Source organism: Dermacentor andersoni, chromosome 1 (assembly GCF_023375885.2).
Source record: "Dermacentor andersoni chromosome 1, qqDerAnde1_hic_scaffold, whole genome shotgun sequence".
Classification (NCBI taxonomy): domain Eukaryota; kingdom Metazoa; phylum Arthropoda; class Arachnida; order Ixodida; family Ixodidae; genus Dermacentor; species Dermacentor andersoni.
Window position 1 is genome coordinate 172,423,318 of NC_092814.1, and position 20,151 is coordinate 172,443,468.

General features: G+C 42.6%; 1 protein-coding gene across 2 annotated transcripts in view; it reads right to left on the reverse strand.

The window, feature by feature from the left end:
• The window catches only part of LOC126547442 (uncharacterized), an 86,399-nt gene that overhangs the window by 23,248 nt on the left and 43,000 nt on the right, over positions 1 to 20,151 (reverse strand). For both annotated transcript variants that reach the window (XM_050195446.3, XM_050195444.3), the window contains exons 12-15: positions 12,190 to 12,362; positions 10,758 to 10,811; positions 8,876 to 8,951; positions 3,061 to 3,167 (exon numbers count right to left, since the gene is read on the reverse strand). In XM_050195446.3, the coding sequence (XP_050051403.2) occupies positions 3,061 to 3,167; positions 8,876 to 8,951; positions 10,758 to 10,811; positions 12,190 to 12,362 (410 nt within the window). The remainder of the gene's footprint in view (positions 1 to 3,060; positions 3,168 to 8,875; positions 8,952 to 10,757; positions 10,812 to 12,189; positions 12,363 to 20,151) is intronic.

The following is a 20,151-nucleotide window of genomic DNA, read 5'->3' on the forward strand; positions in this document are numbered from 1 at the left end:
TAAGCAACACAGTATTATAGGCTCTGGGTGTGGGATGAGTTTGGATTGGCGGCACCTTCATGTGGTGGCACCGTGTATGTAATGGCATGTGAGGGACAGGCAGGGCGCTTCAAGCACAGCCGCTGCCAGACACAGTTCATTTTGTTCTGTTGTTTCTTCAGTTTTGTGTTGCTGAAATACCACGTGGAACCAAATACAAGCAATAATGTTGCGTTTTTAGGTGCACAAACAGTTACTCAAACACGGCTCAAGCTTGAGAGGCAATTCAGTTCCATCTGTTTTCATCACGGACTCGCTAGATGGAAAGGCGTAAAACCTCGTTATGTGTGGTCTGTAGGCAATGGTACATATACTTCCGATGCTGCTTTGCTTTTGTCTGGTTGTTTTAACATAAATAAAAGAGCTGTTCATTTGCACATGCTTCATGTTTCCTGTAAATTGTATCTTCACCTTTGCAGGTGTGACGGCTCCTGCTCTTGGACACCAAAGGCGAACCCGCAAATTTGCAGTTGTGATTTTGCTGTCCACTCAGTGCTAGTTCTTTCTTTTCTCTCTCTCTCTCTTTTCTGGAGGGGGAGGGGGGGGGGGAATATTTTCCTTCCTTGTGCTTCCCAGCTCTGGCTGCATCTGGTACACGACTGTTTGCTCTGAATCAACGATGAACGCCAAGACAGCGACATGTGCACCGGCAGCTGATAATGGTTCTGATTGTGCCAAACTGTGTGAAATAGACAAAGACTGCAAATAGACATTAAGATTGGCATATCTTTGCGAAAGAAAAAAGAAAAACATACCAAAGAAGTCGGGAAGAGAATCAGAATCGGGGGGGGGGGGGACGTTTAGTCTGGGATTGTTGTGCTGCCTCGCCAATCTACATGATTAAATACACAACAATGTGAACATCTACAGCAATATAACATCCATAATGTAACTGCTAGATTTCCACGTCCTTTCTGCAGCGGTGAGCTTTGTTTGTGGAGTGCGGCGGTGACCTTTCTTGAAGGCATATTCACGAAAATGCGTTTTTCAGTTCGCCAGGCCTTAAGAGCTGCAGTGCAAACTCACTGGAAGCATCGTGTGCATCTTCGTCTCATCGTTTGCATCCAGGCAATGCCAGTGCTCTTACTGCTGCAGTTCGCAGCGCTGTTGGTGCCTTACGATGGCCAACTGGTGTCTATTTTTGTCGAAGAGCTTCATTTATTAATGAACTATCTTAGCAAAGTCTAATTAGATATCTTCCGATGCATTGACTTAAGAACAAAATCTTTATTACGAAATTTGTAGAGGGTACTGAGACACCGAAATGAATTGTTTCCATAAAGATATGTGTTGTGGGTTTAATTTTCCTTACCTCTAGGGAAAGCACACAAGATTTGAATAAGAACCACGTGACTTGGCACTTTCATGTAGTGGTGTGATGTAGCATCTTCAAGCATGCTTTGTACAAATTATTACTGCTGCATGCAGACAGGTTGTATGAACAGGCTGTAAGTTATGGGAACAGAACAGACATAGACGTATTGGCCTCCAGTTTTGTCAAGATGACTTGTCTGCTGGAGTGATGGAGCCACAAATGACAGCATAAAGAGCATATGGCAACTCCCAAGGCCCTGTCATCATTTTTGTTATTAAAGTGAGGAAATGGCGAGAAAGCTGTGGTGACAGATGGCATTGCATCTGAAACGACAGTTGAGGCTATTGCCACAAGACCAGTGTTTTTGCTTATGGACTGTTGATACGTTCAACTTGCTTGCAACATGCATTGTTCATTTGAAACTTAGGGGTACAGAAACATCGGTGTGCACCAGTGCTTAAAGGGACACTAAAGGCAAATACTAAGTCGACGTGGCCTGTTTAAATACCATTTTAGAAACCTCGCAACGCTTGTTTCATGCCAAGAAAAGACTTAGTTTACGAGAAAATTGCATCTGAATGGTCCGAATGCCTCTTTCGAAATTCAAATCTCCTGCCACCTAAGCGGGGGAGTGGTGGCATTGCATGCGCCATCACCACATTCTGCTGCCTGCCGTCGGTGAATAAAACAGTGCCCGACAAATGGCGGTACCGAGTCAAGACAGAGAGGTGGATTCGCTGCTGCAGCTGCTTTTTGGTCAAGTGGTGTGGACCGTTCGGGCATCTCGCGACATCACATGGAAGTCGAATTCTCTGCTACTTGCAGCTTGTGCAAGTTTCGTGAGCCAGCAAAGCTAGCGCAGCACTACGTGATCATGAAAACGCGAAAATGCGAAAGCGTGGGCGGCGCAGAGTCGAGCACGAACAAACTCTTTCGACCACCCACGACGTCAACGGCAATTTCAATTTCTTTTTTTTCTAAAAATGAAATAGAACTGGACAAGTAGCACTTAATTTCATCTTATAATACAACACATGGATGTTTTTTGCAGCGAGTTGTTGAGCACTAGTGACAGAATTTAACTGAGGAGTGCTTTTGTCATCGGGCATGTGCTCGAATGTCCCGGGTGAGTCTCTAATGTCCTGCATTTGCCTCAATTTCTTGATTATTAAGGCTGTGTTCGCGATAATATTGACGCGTTAGAGATACTCGAGCACTAATTTATCACTTTAGCTTGACTTAGTATTTACCTTTAGTGTCCCTTTAATTATGTGGCACTTTTTTTTGATCACACATGCTTTGCATTTATGAAACACAGAACCAACAGCTAGTCGTTTCAGAAAAAGCAAAAAATATATTATTTCTCAATACATTATAAAGGTTCTCCATTAATAATTTTGCATTACATACTTAAAAATAGTTAATCTGTTAATTAGTTTGCTGTGCAAGAAATGAATTGCTGAAGAGGACACTGAATATTACTGAGTTGGTTTTATTTGCATAGCAAGGGCTTACATTGTTAACGTTTTTGCATAAATTAGCTCAAAGACCTTGTATGTGTAAGCAAAACAGATGAAAAGTTTGCTCTTAAAGAGTGCTTATTACCAGTGGTCATGTGATATTTTGAACCAGCATATATTTTAAAACATTTTCATAAAATGTAAGCTTATTCTCTATTCTTCAATACAACAAATGTAACACAATACCTTTTCAAGGTTGAAAGTTGACCGACGACAGTTTCCAACTGTAAATCGTACAGAGCCAACGAGGCCAAAACTGGGTGTCCTTACTTTTGAGCCTGATGGTGCACAAACTGCAAAATAAGCATATAAAGCAAAAAATTAAATTAAATTACGGGGTTTTACGTGCTAAAACCATGATCTGATTATGAGGCACGCCGTAGTGAGAGACTCCATAAATGTGGACCACCTGGGGTTCTTCAACGTGCACCTAAATGTAAGTACACGGGTGCATTCGCCCCTATCGAAATGCGGCCGTCGTGGCCGGGATTCGATCCCGTGACCTCGTGCTCAGCAGCACAACTCCATAGCCACTAAGCAACCAAGGCGGGTTACCATATAAAGTAAAATTAATATGTGGCGTGATCTATTGAGAAAAGCTTCAATTAGGAAAATGTTGCGTCACCCTCTCTATAGCCCTGACCTTTCACTTTGTGACTCACATTTTTGGACCTCTAAAGAAGGTGTTGAAAGGTCAGAGGTTTCACTCAGATATTGAGGTGAAGGCCCCTGTCCATCATTGTTTCGATAGCCAACCTTCAAAATTTTACCTGAATGGCATTCATAGATTGGTCAGACAATAGATTAATGTCTGAATGCCTATGGCGATTTCTTTCAAAAAACAAATACTGTGACACACTCATCATGGATGCCTGTACTAATGTATAAAAAGACTACAACTACTACTTTTGCAGATGTAGTCTGCAAGTAGTTTTCAGTCGATCAACCCTCATACTTTTTTCTTCTGCTAGAAAAAATTAAGTTCACAGGTATTATAAATGAGCATACCTACTACCACAATGAGAAGTAAAGGCCCAGCCCAATTTCAGCCTGGCTAACTCAAGTGTTCCTGTGCATACACTAGGCAAAGTGCTCCAAATACAAAAAAAAATTTCGCATAACATGATATAGAATTGTTCATTAAATTGTTTATTAAACTGTTTATTAATGCGCTCAAAAACAGGGTAAATAAAAGAATGAGATTAGCTCAAGTGATCACACTCGTGCAAGTGTTAATGCTTGTGTGTGGGTACACATTACGGCCATGGATACAATGCATATGTTAGGAACTAGACTCTAGTACTATACTCCAATAAAAACTACACTGCATTGCCCTAAGGGGCCAGATGTGCACTTCCTGGCACAGTTGTATTTGCACCAATGAGACCATGCAGGCACGCACAGCAGCAGCAGATCATGCTGCATATTGTGGCACATGCATGTGCAAATCATGTGGAGTAGTGGGTGCATCAAGGGGTTTCATTTTCATTTAGTGTGGGGCATGCAATATGACAGATGCCACAGAAACCACTTACACAAAGAATGAAAAGCGTTTATTACTAGTATTTGCATAGCGACACTCAACTCATTGGTTATATACATACTGTGATGGATAATGACATCAACTGGCTCACTAACAATAAAATTATGAGATGTCTTGGTCGTGAAAACTGCTTCCTTGAATGAGGACACGCGTGCCCTGGTGATAATATTACAATGTAAGGAGGCCACCAGACATTATCTATTCTGCATGAGTTTGGTGTGTGATGCCCTGAAAGCTTCAGAGTAATATACGATTTGTATGGGATGAGGAAAATTGTACTTTCTCCAGAGATTTGTCATTGATTACAAATGGGTGAACATGTGGGGATGCTGGACTCCCTCATGTCCCCTGACTGATGTTTGCCCTGCATGGTGCTTGCATCACCTGGAATCCGGTTCCCCTGCAGAGCACATGCCGCGGAGGGAGTTGGTGTCATTAGCCACACAGTACGACGACAGATGGCACGAGTGTTTTAGTGCTGGTGTAACCCGATGAAGCGGATACTCGGGCTCAAGAGGAACTTGCTTCATCCTCTCTGGCTTGAAGTCGGCATAGTGCACGGACTAATCACGTGATCATCAGCACGCTTCATGTTCGAGAAAGGTTTCGAAGCATGACACTGGGATAGGCAAACTTGATCACTCAAAAACACCTTCGTTCGCGAGACTTCACTTGCGAACAACTTAGACGGTGTCCAGCATCGGGCAAACATTATTTGCTTGGTATCCTCATTTGGCGAGTCGAACTTTCTAGATTTCTCAGTGTATTTCATTGACATATTTCGCTCATTGCATATCACCTAGCTGGCATTGTACAAAAGGTGCTATAAGTGCCTTTTCGTTTGTTTTCACTACTGTGTGTGGTCGTTCCTTTGTCACCAAGAGTATTTAGACCCCACAGAAAATTGTTCTGTAATTAAGGACATGTCGATGCAGTAAACATTTATGAATTGTTTTATTCGTTCACTTGACGATTCCACATCCATATAACTTAGGTATTCTTTCCAGCCCAATGAAATCAGAATGAACGAGCATGTACTGTAATAATTTCGTTATATCGACAATTATGCAATAGCCTACCCTGATCTTTAGGTATCTTATAGTGCAATAAAGTTTGTCCATAAAGCTTGTAGTTCAGCTCCAACCACCCTACTTGTGCTTTGTGGGAACTACTATTTTATCATTAACGTAAGCTAAAGATGTCAGAAATGTGAGTAGACAATTGCACTCTAAACATATTGAGGAATACAGATGAACGATTCACAATTCAACAATTGGATGTCCGAGCAGATTGCACAAAAGCTGAAAACCAATCAATAGTACCTATATACATATTGCAAAACTAAAAAGATGCACTTGAATAATGTATATAATGATGACAATAAAGGAGAACAGCTTTTTCTCGTTATGCTGTTTTGTGCTAGAATACAATATTTGTGGAAAGTAAATAGCCAGAGTATTTCTCTGCTTCCTCGAATGAACTGCGCTTCGAACAAGCGAGAGCTCAGAACAACCAAGTTTGAAGTTTCCTGAGTAACCAAGGCTGCACGGGAACCTTATTTCACTTTTGTAAAGTTTATGCTTACATTTATTACATATGAAAGTGTAATATCCTAGCATAACTTGCAAGAAAAAAAGAAAAAGAACAAGGATGTATTTTTCCAAGGCAAATACAATCTTTCAATTCAAACACTCATTAACATGTTTACTGCAGCGTGGGTCACAAGTCTGGCACAGTAGTTATCCCCCTGTGCAGGGCTTTTTTGCTGTGCACAAGCGACACCTTTGGTAGAAATCAACTGAGAGGAAAAATGCTTGTTACTCCCAATCTGATGTGTTGTGGTGCGAGCACAACTTCCTGTTGACTCACTGGTGGGTGAGTGACAAGTGACCTATCAATGAGCCATCATGCACAGGAGTTGAGACTTCAAGAAGTACTGCAGCAGTGATTGTGTTAAAAACACTTGTTGAACAAAACATATTTGCTACGTTAACCCTTTGAAGGTTTTCGCCGTACATGTACGGCGGCGGTTTTCTGTCCCGCAAGGTCTTTGCCGTACGGGTACGGTTCCGACCCTCCGTTTGAAATTTCGCGCCATAATGACGATGAGCGCTCATCGGGAGGTGCTGCCACCTCTTAGCACTTACAAGATGCGTTTGAAATTGGTGCTACCTTCTTGGGGAGATAAACAGAGCTGATTGCTAGCTTCAGCGCGTCGTTCAGACTGCGGCAACGCCCCTTTGGCGGTTTCGGTTTCGCCGCGTGATCGCAACGGAGGCGCGCGAAACGTCATTTTTTTCTTTGTCGGCACTCTCTTGCAGGGCGGTGGAAGTTGATTTCTATCTTGATTGGCGCTGCTCTTAGCTTGCTTATAGCGGCGTTCGCGAGGTATTCCCGCTCTCAGTGGCAACGCGCTTTCGCGGTTTCGGTTCCGCCGCGTGATCGCAACGGAGGCGCGCGAAACGTTGTTTTTCTCTTTGTCGGTACGCTCTCGCAGGGCGGCGGAAGTTGATTTCTATCTTGATTGGCACTTCTCTTAGCTTGGTTATCACCACTTGCTTATCAGCGCCGTTCACGAGGCATTCTCGCTCTCCGCGGCAACGCGCTTACGCAAGAGGATGCCTCAGACCTCTGCCCAAGGCAGCCGCACGCAGAGATGGCATGTGTGCGCCAACACAACTCCTCGCTTCAAGAGAACAGACACGCATTTTAGGTGTGCAGACTGCGATAAGGCGCTGTGCGTAGACCCGTGTTACAACGAGTACCACGCTCGGAAATACTATTGAACATTTTGCAATTCTGAGTGATGCCGACACCAAAATACTGTTCCTAATTATTTTTGACTATTTATTCCCGACTTAATACATTTTGGACATTCAAGATCCGCAAAAAAATAATTTGACCACCTGGGACAGTTTTTTTCAAAATAATTCGACCCTCAAAGGGTTAACAGAAAAGTCAGTTTTTCCGGACAGGCAAAGCATTAGTTATGATAGCAAATTATTAGACAGCTATACAAAGTTGTATACAGTTGTTTTATCAGCTACATAAACTGCTGTAAACATTCGCTTACTAACTAAATTAACAAGCCCATTGTCATGCACACAAGGCAAACACGAACACATCTCACTCAATGACCTCAGACCCTCGATGTCAGAATGCTGGTATGATGAATAGTGGCAGCAGCACCAGCGAGCGAATTCTCTTCCATGCTGCCTCTCGCTTCAACGCGAACTAGGAGCACGAGAACACTGTGGACACGAAGCCTTCAGCTACCTCTGGTTGGCTAGCCTTCGAACCCAGCACAGACTGCCTCCAATATAGGCTATACATAAACGGGCTATACATAAAAGTTGCCAGCAATGCGCAAGAAGAATAATGGGATCCAAGGTGCTCGATACTTAAGACAAGTGATCATTAAATGTAACAGACAGCAATGCTAAGAAAAGCATCCAGATAGTATTGAACATTTTAAAATTATTCTTACAGTATCTAATAATTTGAAGTTAGAGGGATGCTAAAAAGAAGTACTAAATCAGTTTAGACTGAAAAAGTATTCTTTGAAAACTCTATTGTTAATTTAGTGATAACAGGTTGATTATTAGAAGAGATAAAGGAGGCCAAAGTTACATTTTTTAAATTTTGCACCAAAACCCCAGCAACGGTAAGTCAGTGTGATGTCACAGATTTCACAGTATTTTTTTGTATTTAGGTCTCGTTGGCTCAGTAAATGTTTCCAAAACTTGCCAAGTTCAATCTTTATCCCCTTTAGAATACAATGTAGCAAACCTTTACCAATAAACAATGAGCAAGGTCCTAGAAGACACGGTACGGTCAAAATGTATTATGTCACGGCATGCTTGTGCAGGAACTTTGAGGCTGCGTTGCTGCCCATCTTTAGTTTTGGAGTCTTTTCTGGCTTACCAAGCCTCTCCTTATGACACAAGTGGCTTCTTTTGTATTGTAGAAGGGTAATTTACTAATAAATGTGAAATTATTTTTCTCTTTAGTGTCCCTTTAGATCTGTGAGATTTGGTAAACAGGACAGTAAACAAAAAAAGGGACCGCAAACAAAAGTGAAGAAATGCCAAACTGCCTGTATTTGCTTATTGAGCTATGACTCCCGCAACCCCTTCCACCTCGACTTTCTTGGGTATTTCTGTTGCATATATGTAACCTAGCCTAGAAATTGTTAGCCAACGCTACTCGCTGCCATGGCAGAAAATGTGTAACATTCATTAGGCTGGTATGTTGCTTGTAGTCCCAATATATAAGAGCAAGCTATTAAACTCTATTGTAACATTAGTCAGAAACATTTTGGCAGTGTACACATTTTCATGGCTGTGTTTAAAGGGTTCCCTAAAGTAGAACAAATTTCTTTCTTACTGACAAAAACACGGTCAAACTTCTGCTGTGCAAATTCTGCCAAGAATGCTACAGCATGAGGCATCACCTTACCAGTTGCAGGCGACAGGGTAGACTTGCTAACACTTCCTTTGCTGCTGCTTTTAGGTGTCAATTTGTGCTTGCCATCCTGTATTCGTGAGAAACAAAGTTTGTTCGTTAAAGAAATTAGTAAAAAACTAGAATAAAGACTCAACACAAGCATGAGCTATACAAACAAGTTGAGAACTTCCATCAATAGAAAACTGTGGCTATCAAGCATAACAGTTACAGTGACGTGTACAGTCATAACTTCCAAGAACACATGCGAGCATTAAAATTGTACAATATGAAATAAATGTTTTAAGTAAACTCCTATTCCATATGAAAATTCAGCATCTGAAATTAATAAATAATCGGCTATTGCCAAAGGCTCCCTATGATGATTCAGGATTGCAGCACACTGCTCAAGGCATGAAATGGCAGAAGTGTTTAAAAGGTTGCTTTCTTGTTCATGTGTGACACATCTTCACTGTTTCAATGTTAAGCAGTTACCAACTCACTATTCCAATTAATAGAGAAAGCACTCAGTGATCTCTACCAATAAAGCCACATATGAAAGAATGACTCCAAGTGCACTAACTTACAGTGCTTAGACAATGTGATCAGCAAAAGTTTAATTAGCAATGATTGCATAACTTGCCTTTATATATTGCCTAGCCAAAGGTAAAATATTCCGTCTTTCTTGGTTCTTTACTTTATCTCATTCAGCAGTGCTAAGGTATAATTAGCATGTCCTAAATAAAGTTAAAGTCATTGAAGTAGTTATTATACTAAACAAGTAGTACCTAAATTAAAGGCCACCATAAGTTAATTTCTGTGGCTTCTTTTACAGGCTATACTGATGTGATGTGATAATGCAATTCAAACAGGAAATTCTTAATAGTTGTACATCATAAGGGCTAACAGAAAGATAACATGAGTAATGTCTTAAACAGTGCTTTAGTAAATGTAACTCTTGATGAGCAATAAGGAAAGTTATTACTGCACTATTAGTGGCAGAAGTGGTAATTGTACCAGCAGTACAGTGTTGTGCTGAAACATCTGAAAAAAGTGATCACAGTTCTTGGCTCATAATTAGCAGAAATCCACAAATTAAAACACATAATTAGGGCAGCAGCAGCAAAAAAAAAAAAAGTGCTTCCTGGGGCTATGTGTACATGACTAACAAGAAAGAGATGCAAGTACATAGGTTTTTGGCAGAAACTTTTTAGGCCAAGAAAGTTTCTTTGTATCAGGACACTTGACAAAGCCCCAATACACTAAAAATCACATCAGTAGCAAGCTTCAGTCTAGAACTGAATTGCACCAGTGAAGCTGGTGTGAACTTCAGGTGAGTTACATTACACATCATTTGGTTTTATGTGCCAAAACCACTTTCTGATTATGAGGCACTCCGTAGTGGAGGACTCCAGAAATTTCGACCACCTGGGGTTCTTTAACGTGTACCTAAATCTAAGCGCACGGGTGCTTTCGAATTTCGCCCCCATCGAAATGCGGCCACCATGGCCAGGATTTGATCCCGCGACCTTGCGCTCAGCAGCCCAACACCATAGCCACTGAGCAACCACGGCGGGTCTGGGGTTCTTTAATGTGCACCTAAATCTAAGTACACGGGTGCTTTCGCATTTCACCCCCATCGAAATGCGGCCGCCGTGGCCGAGATTCGATCCCGCGACCTCGTGCTGAGCAGCCGAACACCATAGCCACTAAGCAACCACAGCGGATGAACTACACGTGAGTTCTACTTATTATTATGAGAGGAAAACGTGTTGTAAAAGGCAATGGCATGTCCAACAACAAAAGACTCCATTGAAACTTGTATACATGGCTTTTGCAAATCTTCTGAAACACAAAAAAGGCACAACCTTATTAATGTAACCACACTGAAACATACCTTTCCACCAATGCGGTACTTGCGATGATGTGACAAGGTTTCTTTTTTAGTTTGCTGGAAGGAAGGTGAAACATTCACACATTACTTTTGTGAACAAGAAAGCGCTAATTTCAGTTACATTAGCACCAATGGACAAAAAGCCTTTTCCCAAGCAATAGCATCTTGTGGCAAAATAATGAATCCACCATACTGATATCCAAGGCACATCTTCCATTTAGTGATGCACACACTGCAAGCATCTGCTTTGCATTAGTCATGGCTGTCCTCCCTTTCAAGCTGCAACATATGTGGTTAAAACTCACTCAACCCTGCCCTCATTTGTGCTCACAAGGTTTCAATGGGACTTACAGGCACAGGCTCAATCGTAAGGTGGTTTGCACATTGCAATTCAAGAAAAAGTTTACCTTTCTGTTTGGTGAAATATTCAGTTAGGTATTCACCAGCTGGCCTTCACACCATGTATGATCTAACATAACATTTATTTTACCGCAACAGCAGTTAGCTCAACCCTGAGTTTGCTTTGTCCACCCACCCACCTGTCCTCTCTAACACCATCATCTTAACAATGCCACCATTGTCATCAATGTGTCATCATTGCCTGCCATCATCTTTAGGGCACCTGCTCACTTCATCCCCTCCTCATCATCACTATCACCATATTACGAAAGAAAAGCAAACCTTGACTACAACCACCACTGGGGATTGTACTGATGCAATGCAACAATGTGCAGGTGGGAGCCAGGTGTGCTACCCACTGAGCTATCACACAAATTCCACACTTTGCGGGGTTTTAGGCATGTCACCTGTGTATGTAGTTGGAGGCATTCCTGCCAAGTTCCAAACTTGAGAAAAATTAGGGACCTTTAAAGCAGGGACAAGGGTAGTATGAGGAGGGGGTTAGGCTTACTTATCATCATACACTGAAATTGGGCAATTTATCACCTTATCAAAATTTTCCATTGCTTTCTGCTCACTTGCAGTCTCCTAATCCAGATTACAGTGGTGAGCCAGGAATACGTGGTGGATTTAACAAGTGCACGCTCTTAGATGCAGATCTTATGCCTGCCCAAATGAACAAAGTGTTGATGCTGCATAGGGTGAAAAACCCAGCGGGACAACCCTTGCAAGATTTTTTTTAAAAAGTCAGAAAATTAACACAATCCGTAAGCAGGCTTTCTCGCAAAGCTAACTTTCCCTAATCAAGATAGCTGCATTTCTGCTGGTAATGCTGATACCTGTTTTGAAACCTCAGACAGTGCGGAGAATAGACGGTGGCAGGAATGATGTCACTGACCTGCATGTCGACATTTCAATTGCGATTTTAGCCCAAGGTCCACCATCTTGGTTGCACTCAAGATGTGCGGAGAAGCACACTTGCAGGTTTTGCATATCGTCTATCATCCAAGTAGAAACAAACATAATATTCACCTACCAAGGCATAGATCTGTACTTGGACTGCAAAGTCTGCCCTGAGATCCCGCAGAGTCATGTGGTTACTGAAGCAAAGAGCATTGGTACCAGCATTGTCTGTGGTCGACAGCATCTGGCTGGCCAGCACCTGGGCTCCATGCTTTACTAGGCACAGAAAGTAGTGCACATCTTCCCCTGGAAATATCCACAAATACAAGTCAAAACATGCAATATTGAGGCTGTGAATAATAAAAAAATGCATGTTAACAAAAATCATGTTTAACAGGACCTTACAACATGTCTTCAAATTAGAACAATCAGCCCAGTTATTAGGCCTTGACATGAACATTCAAGTGAAATACTGTGCATTCAAATACTGAAGACACTGTATAGTCTTGCTCAAAACAATGTTTGTTACTTGCTTGAAATCCCTGTCACTTTTAAGGTGAGACATTGCTATGCTTGTCTTAAAGCAGCTATTGGCTAGCTTCCTTACACTCTAAAGAACATGTGCCATTTCACATACAGGAGTCGCAAGCAGAACTGCTAGGAGAGCCATAACGAGTTTGGGCAGCATGCCAGGCAACATAAAGTAGATATTGTGATCACCTGCCACTGTGCCAAGTACTGTGCATGCAAGTGGAGACTTGCAGCTTCGCCAGGACTCAAACTTGCTAAGTCACCGAAGAAAGCCTCAAAATGTGGCAAGATGTAACTTACGGCCATTAATTATTAGTCTAAAACAAAATGCTTTGAAAAAAGAAAAAAATAACCTCTTGTGGGAGGAGATTGGTTAAGAGGGCACCTTCAAACTGAATGAATTTTGTAACTTCATCACAAAAGAGTTGTGTAATCACTTTAAAGTGACAAACACCTCTGTCAAAATGGTGAGATGCTTTGGTACTTATAAGATAGTGCATAATAAATGTTCTCCTGTTAAAGTGTTAAGGCAGTTACAAAGAACGGAAATTCATGCCTTGTAACGATTATCTTCCTCTGAATGGTGTTGCCCTTTCGAGAAAGAGGAAAACGAGAGCACCCACATATTACACAGCATGGTCAAATCAATGTCAACTGTGGTCTCGGGCATATGACAGGTGTCAGGCTGTACACACAGTACCTCCTGCATTTGCAGGAGTTTGTGGAGGGTGAGAGGATAGTTGGCTAATGCTTAGGCAGCTTATGAAAGTACTGCATTCAGAGGGCATTGAGAGGGCCTTGTGGGTAGAGGTGTGCACGAGCTCCGGATGACCCGGAAGCCCGTACCTGAGCCACCTCTATGGGCTGAGCTCGGGCAGCCCATCGTCATCTTGACTCTGCCTCGGGCCTGGCTGGAGCCACTGTATTTTTCCATCTGGCCACATGTACAGAGCCTGACTCAAGCCCAGAAAATGGATGCTATGGCAGATCGGCCCTTGAGTGCAACAAGAATTTGTTTGAAGAATTTGAAACACTTGCTTGAAGCGCAAGTTGCTGGACAACTTGCTGTTTTTGTGTGATGACTTATGATGTGGTAGTGCCCGTTTTCTGAATATAGTAGGCCTTGTATGTTTAATTAGCTTTTAATTTAATATGATAAATACCAATTTCATTCAATCTCAAAAAAAAAAAATATTGTCACCGTGACAAAGCCCTGACAGTGTCGGGCCAAGTTAAAGTTTTTTGTGTCAGGCCGAGTCGGGTGGGCTCATTCTTTGACAGGTGGAAAATCATGCTGAACCTATCAAGAAAACGGCGCAGACGGTGCCTGCTCCTTACTGTCGACAAAGGCTACGCGCGGAGCGGTGATCGAGTCACATGATGAGTGGTCCTTTTGTCTGTCACGCAGATTGGCCTTACCATAACCAACCTGCCGTAAAGTTAGGCTAGCCCTTCTGTATTTTGGAGAAAAACTGGAAAGCAAAACTTTCTATGTAATTTTATTTATTTATTTATTTCACAATACTGCAGGCCAATGTGGCCCAAGCAGGAGTGGAATTACAATGAAATGCGAAAAGGACAGCACAGAAATAATTTCCAACAACATTTGCACGACAATATAATACATCGGTTTCACTGGGACGGTATTTATCATACACACACGTAAAAGAACAGCACATCAATAATTTACAACAGTACTTGCACCAGAAATAACAGTTTGGCTACGTTGATATTTAAGACAAGTGGAGTTCAAGGGCTTCGTCAAAATTTTCAGCCTGACAAACAAACTCAGGTAGACTGTTCCAATCCGAAACTGTGCGTGGGAAAAAACTCTGCTTAAAAGCCTCTGTTTTGGCAAAAATTGGTTGTAGGGAGTGTTTGTGAGTGTTACGTGTTGGTCTTCTTGCGGTGGACTTTAAATATGGGGGTACCGATATATTTATTTTTCCAGACAAAATATTATGCAAGAATTTTAGTCGACTGATTTTTCTGCGTGCAGCCAGGGTGGGAATGTTATGCGCAATCATGAGCTTAGTTGGAGAATCCAGCCTTTTATATTTATTAAATATAAATCTGATAGCTTTCCTTTGCAGGCGTTCTAAGCAGTGTATATCGTTTTTTGTGTGTGGATCCCATACAACGGATGCATACTCCAATTTAGGTCTGACAAGGGCATTGTATGCTTGAAGTTTAACATTCACCGTTGCCTTTGTAAGCTTCCTTTTTAAAAAACATAGTTTGCGAAAAGCTGTTGCGCAAACTACAGAGATGTGCGCTCCCCATGTCATATCACTAGAAAGAGTAATTCCTAAATACTTATATTGAGTTACTGCTTGAATGTGAGAACCATGGATAGTGTAAGTGAACATGCTAGGATTAGTTTTCCGCGTTAAATTTAATAACACTGTTTTGTTAACGTTTAGTTCCATGTCCCATTCTGCGCACCAGCATTCAATGTGGTAGAGCGTTCGCTGTAGTAGCATATGATCTTCATGGCAGGTTATTTCTTTAAACACTATACAATCGTCCGCAAAAAGTTTAATAGACACTGAGTCAGGGATTACTTGAACTAAGTCATTTACATATATAAGAAATAATAATGGCCCCAAAACACTCCCCTGGGGAACACCGGATGTGACGCTGAGCATCCTAGATACACTAGATTTGATTTCAACAAACTGCTGTCTATTAGTTAAATATGCCTCAACCCATTTGATAAGATATAGCGGCAATCCTAGGTTATTTAATTTTCGAAGTAATTTACAGTGCGGAACCTTATCAAATGCTTTAGAAAAATCCAACAGAAGTATATCAATTTGCCCAGAACGATCTAGAGCTGCTAAAAAGTCGTGAATAGTTGTTACCAATTGTGTCGTCGTGGACATTCCCTTCCGAAAGCCGTGTTGGCAAGGAGATAAGACGTTATTATCTGCTAAAAAGCCCTGAATATTGTGAGCCACAATATGCTCTAGTAACTTGCAACAGACAGAGGTTAAAGAGATCGGCCTATAATTAGAAATGATTGACCTATCACCTTTTTTAAAGATGGGGATTACGCGTGCAATTTTCCAGTCATCCGGAAGTTCGCAACTACGCAAGGATGCATTAAAGACCTTCGCCAAGAAATCGCTTATCTGTATAGAATAGCGTTGTAAAAATGTATTTGGGATTTGATCTGGTCCTATACTCTTCCTGGTGCTCAAGTTCCTTAACATAATTAAGACACCTTCCCTTGTGACGATAGGAATGTCCCTATCATCAAGCATAGCGGGTTGGGGTACGTAAGCACTTGATGGAGAGAAAACGCTCTGAAAATATACATTAAAAGCCTGCGATATTATAAAGCCGTCAGTTTCGAATTTCCCGTTCAGTTTAATTTTATTTACCGTTTCATTGCTTTGACCCAGAAATCTCCAAAATTGAGCAGGATCATCTCTAATGAATGCAGGGAGAGTGACGTGATAGTAATATGTCCGCGCTTCATTTACTTTAGTTGCCAAATTTCTTTTCAGTTCATTGAAGTTCTCAGGTATTACGTCTCTACGCTTTCTAAGTCGCTTGAGTCTACGTTTAATATGAATAATCTCCCTAGAGATCCATGGGTTTTTACGGTTCTTACGTACCTTCCGGAATGGGACATATTGTTCAATTGAGAATATGACTGCCTTTTTAAATTGTGCCCATAAGGCATTAACATCATCATGTGTAGTGTGGTTTAGTGCAGTGTCTAAGTAATCTGTGATAGATGTATCATCAGCGCGGTCAAAGTCCTTAATACACACTGAATGAGTACTCGAATGCTCTGCGGACCTTCGATAAGACCAAGAAAAAAACAATAAGCTGTGATCCGACATGCCAGGTTCAGTACTAATAACACCATTTAAAAACATATCACTTACAAAGAATAAGTCCAAGACAGCACTGTTGCGCGTAGGTTCACAGACAATCTGATCAAGGTTCAGAGCTAGCATTGTGTCTAAAATAACATCACTCGATTTAGATTGCCCGTAAACTAATTTATCCCATTTAATAGCTGGAAGGTTGAAATCTCCTGTAATAATCACGTGTCGTGGGTGTTTTAGAAGAAGATGATCGTAAAGTTGTTCGAGAAATGATTCTGACATTTCAGGGGCTTTATAAACAACACAAAGCATAAATGTAACAGCATTAACAGTGATGTTCAGAAACAGGCTTTCGTGATCATTAATCTGGTTTGTCAGACATACATCAATACCGAGTTTAGAAATGACAGCAACTCCTCCGCCACGTGTGCCTCGATCACGCCTGTGTATCTGATAGCCGGGCGGAATAACTTCATCATCGTGTACGCCATCATGCAACCACGTCTCAGTGATAGCAACCACATGAGGGTCGTAAGTCAAAAGCAATATTTCTAGTTTTTCCACTTTGTTCACAATGCTTCTGGCGTTAAAAGAGAGCACACGAAGATTCTTAAGAGTAGACTGTGAAAGCTACGCTCTTGGTGTAGGATCTTTCCCGGATCGGACAACAACACGTGTGTTCGAAACGTCATCCCATGCGTAGAATTGGGAATCGATGCGAAGTTTATCGTTCACTAGTGCGACCTTCTTTCCTTGTTCTTTATCAGCTTTAGCACTTTGCCACAACAGTTTTCGTTTTCTTAATGTTTCGACAGAGAAGTCATTTTGCACGGAAATCTGCGTTCCCTTAAGCTTTTTGCAGTTGCGTAGCACTTCTTGTTTTTCCATATAATTTTGAAAAAACAGGATTACAGGTCGCTTTCCAGGATGTTTTCCCAGGCGATGTATTCGAGCAATAGACAAACACTTTACACCAAGTCTGTCCTCGAACACATCCTTGATTACTTTCTGTCGCAGATCAGCCTCAGTTTCATTTGTTCGGTCATCTATGCCGAAAACCACAAGATTAGATCTCCGACTCCGATCTTCCAGTTCTACAAGTTTAGCCTGTTGCAATACGAGTGTTTGTTGAAGTTTTTCAACAGAATTGCTAAGGATTTCGCAATTGTCTACTTTATGTGCTATTTCACTGACATTTGTTTCAAGGTGGGCCATTCGGGTCGAGAATGCATTGACGGTTTTTTCGGCGTCTTCCAACCGCTTTTTAAGCTCTGCCAGATCATCCCTAATAGCCTTTTGGCCTTGTATCAACGTCTGGAGCATATCAGCATTGGAAGGACCCGGATTCAATTCTACATCGCCACAAAGTAACAATTTGCACACATGATAACACTCGTAGGCTAATGCAATCAAAGTCCGTGGGCACGGCACAACAACAACGCCTCTTTCATCGCTGCGGTATGAGTGAACACAACTAACCTGGAACAATAATACGGGACGCATGGTTAACGCTCCGCTTCCTGCGTTTTCGCCGAGCCCACTGAGGAATCCGTGTTGGAGCTGCTCCTTTATAGGTTCGGGACTGGCCGATGTGACGCATGCGCTGCCGGTATCTTGTAGGATGCCTGACGTCCAACTGATTGCCAAATGGGCGAAGTTTCCGCTTGCTCCACGAGCACGCGCAGCGCAGGTATCATTCTGCGATGTCCAGGAAGCAGTGACGATAGGCAGCAAAGCCATCTGGAACAATAATACGGGACGCATGGTTAACGCTCCGCTTCCTGCGTTTTCGCCGAGCCCACTGAGGAATCCGTGTTGGAGCTGCTCCTTTATAGGTTCGGGACTGGCCGATGTGACGCATGCGCTGCCGGTATCTTGTAGGATGCCTGACGTCCAACTGATTGCCAAATGGGCGAAGTTTCCGCTTGCTCCACGAGCACGCGCAGCGCAGGTATCATTCTGCGATGTCCAGGAAGCAGTGACGATAGGCAGCAAAGCCATCTGGAACAATAATACGGGACGCATGGTTAACGCTCCGCTTCCTGCGTTTTCGCCGAGCCCACTGAGGAATCCGTGTTGGAGCTGCTCCTTTATAGGTTCGGGACTGGCCGATGTGACGCATGCGCTGCCGGTATCTTGTAGGATGCCTGACGTCCAACTGATTGCCAAATGGGCGAAGTTTCCGCTTGCTCCACGAGCACGCGCAGCGCAGGTATCATTCTGCGATGTCCAGGAAGCAGTGACGATAGGCAGCAAAGCCATCTGGAACAATAATACGGGACGCATGGTTAACGCTCCGCTTCCTGCGTTTTCGCCGAGCCCACTGAGGAATCCGTGTTGGAGCTGCTCCTTTATAGGTTCGGGACTGGCCGATGTGACGCATGCGCTGCCGGTATCTTGTAGGATGCCTGACGTCCAACTGATTGCCAAATGGGCGAAGTTTCCGCTTGCTCCACGAGCACGCGCAGCGCAGGTATCATTCTGCGATGTCCAGGAAGCAGTGACGATAGGCAGCAAAGCCATCTGGAACAATAATACGGGACGCATGGTTAACGCTCCGCTTCCTGCGTTTTCGCCGAGCCCACTAATAAATAAAAGGTTGCCGCAAAACACAGGTCCACTATTAATTTGAGATGCTCATTGGTATTCAGTGCAACAGAACATCACTAATTCATTAGTTTCAGAGGTGAGGAAACACATCTATTCAATAGAAATTCTATTGATTAAAATATATCTCCCAGACCTTCATATACTAGAATTGAGCTGTAATCAGTGCTGGTATACTAATTAGGTGTTCCCTTTATTAAGAGTACCCTGTACATTGTATATCCCATGTACCTATGTTATTGATAGCTTGATACATTCTTGTCATGCATGCTAGTAGAGTCCTGAGCACCTACCGCAGCATATTTTCTAGTTATCCTGGGAAATACTGGCAACTGTGCCACAGGCTGACAGCTTTGTGTTAACGAGGGCAGCGTTCGTGGTTGGCGAAAACAAAAAGCTGCTCTTTTTTCCGTACAGCAGCATGAGCAATTTCCGGGAGCCAAAGAACTGAGAGTTCCCTGAAGTTGAGGTGGCGCTTTCCTGATTTGGTGCGGCGACTAAGTGGCTGGATCATCATCAAACAAAATCTTTCATTGAGTACTTTCAGCGCTCATGTCATCTCTCTAGTCCAACGTCTTTCATTCGCATTGTAATTCACTTTCGTTTTAAGTTTTTTGCACTCATGTTATAGGCCAAATAAAACGTTTAAAGCAAAGCTTTCTTTGCCTCTTCCTTCGACTTTTCTACTGCTGCTGTCTGTTACACCGCGTCGGGGGGTGGTTCAGAGCATGTGTACACATGACAGGACTGAGTCATAGAGGAAAGACAACGCGAAAAAGTTGTTTGGACATTTGCACCGTGTTGAATGTGCACAATGCCCTCTGGAGCTTCCTGCGCATCGCCATATTAGGCTCCAAACAGCAGTAATTATTTGTGACCTCCGCGCAAAAGCATTGCAAAAATTGCTGTGCTTACCTTTCTACTAATGTGCAAGTCCAGAGAATGGTAGAGAGGAGGGAGGAGAGGAGGCAGAGACTGGGTAGAACCAATGCAGTTGCAAAACAAGTCTATAAAAGCCTTGCGAATTTTTGCTCGCAGTTCCCATACAAGGGGGAGCGGGTGGGGGAGACTGGGAGAAGGTGACGAGAGAAGGCAAGGAAACACGACTGCGGTTG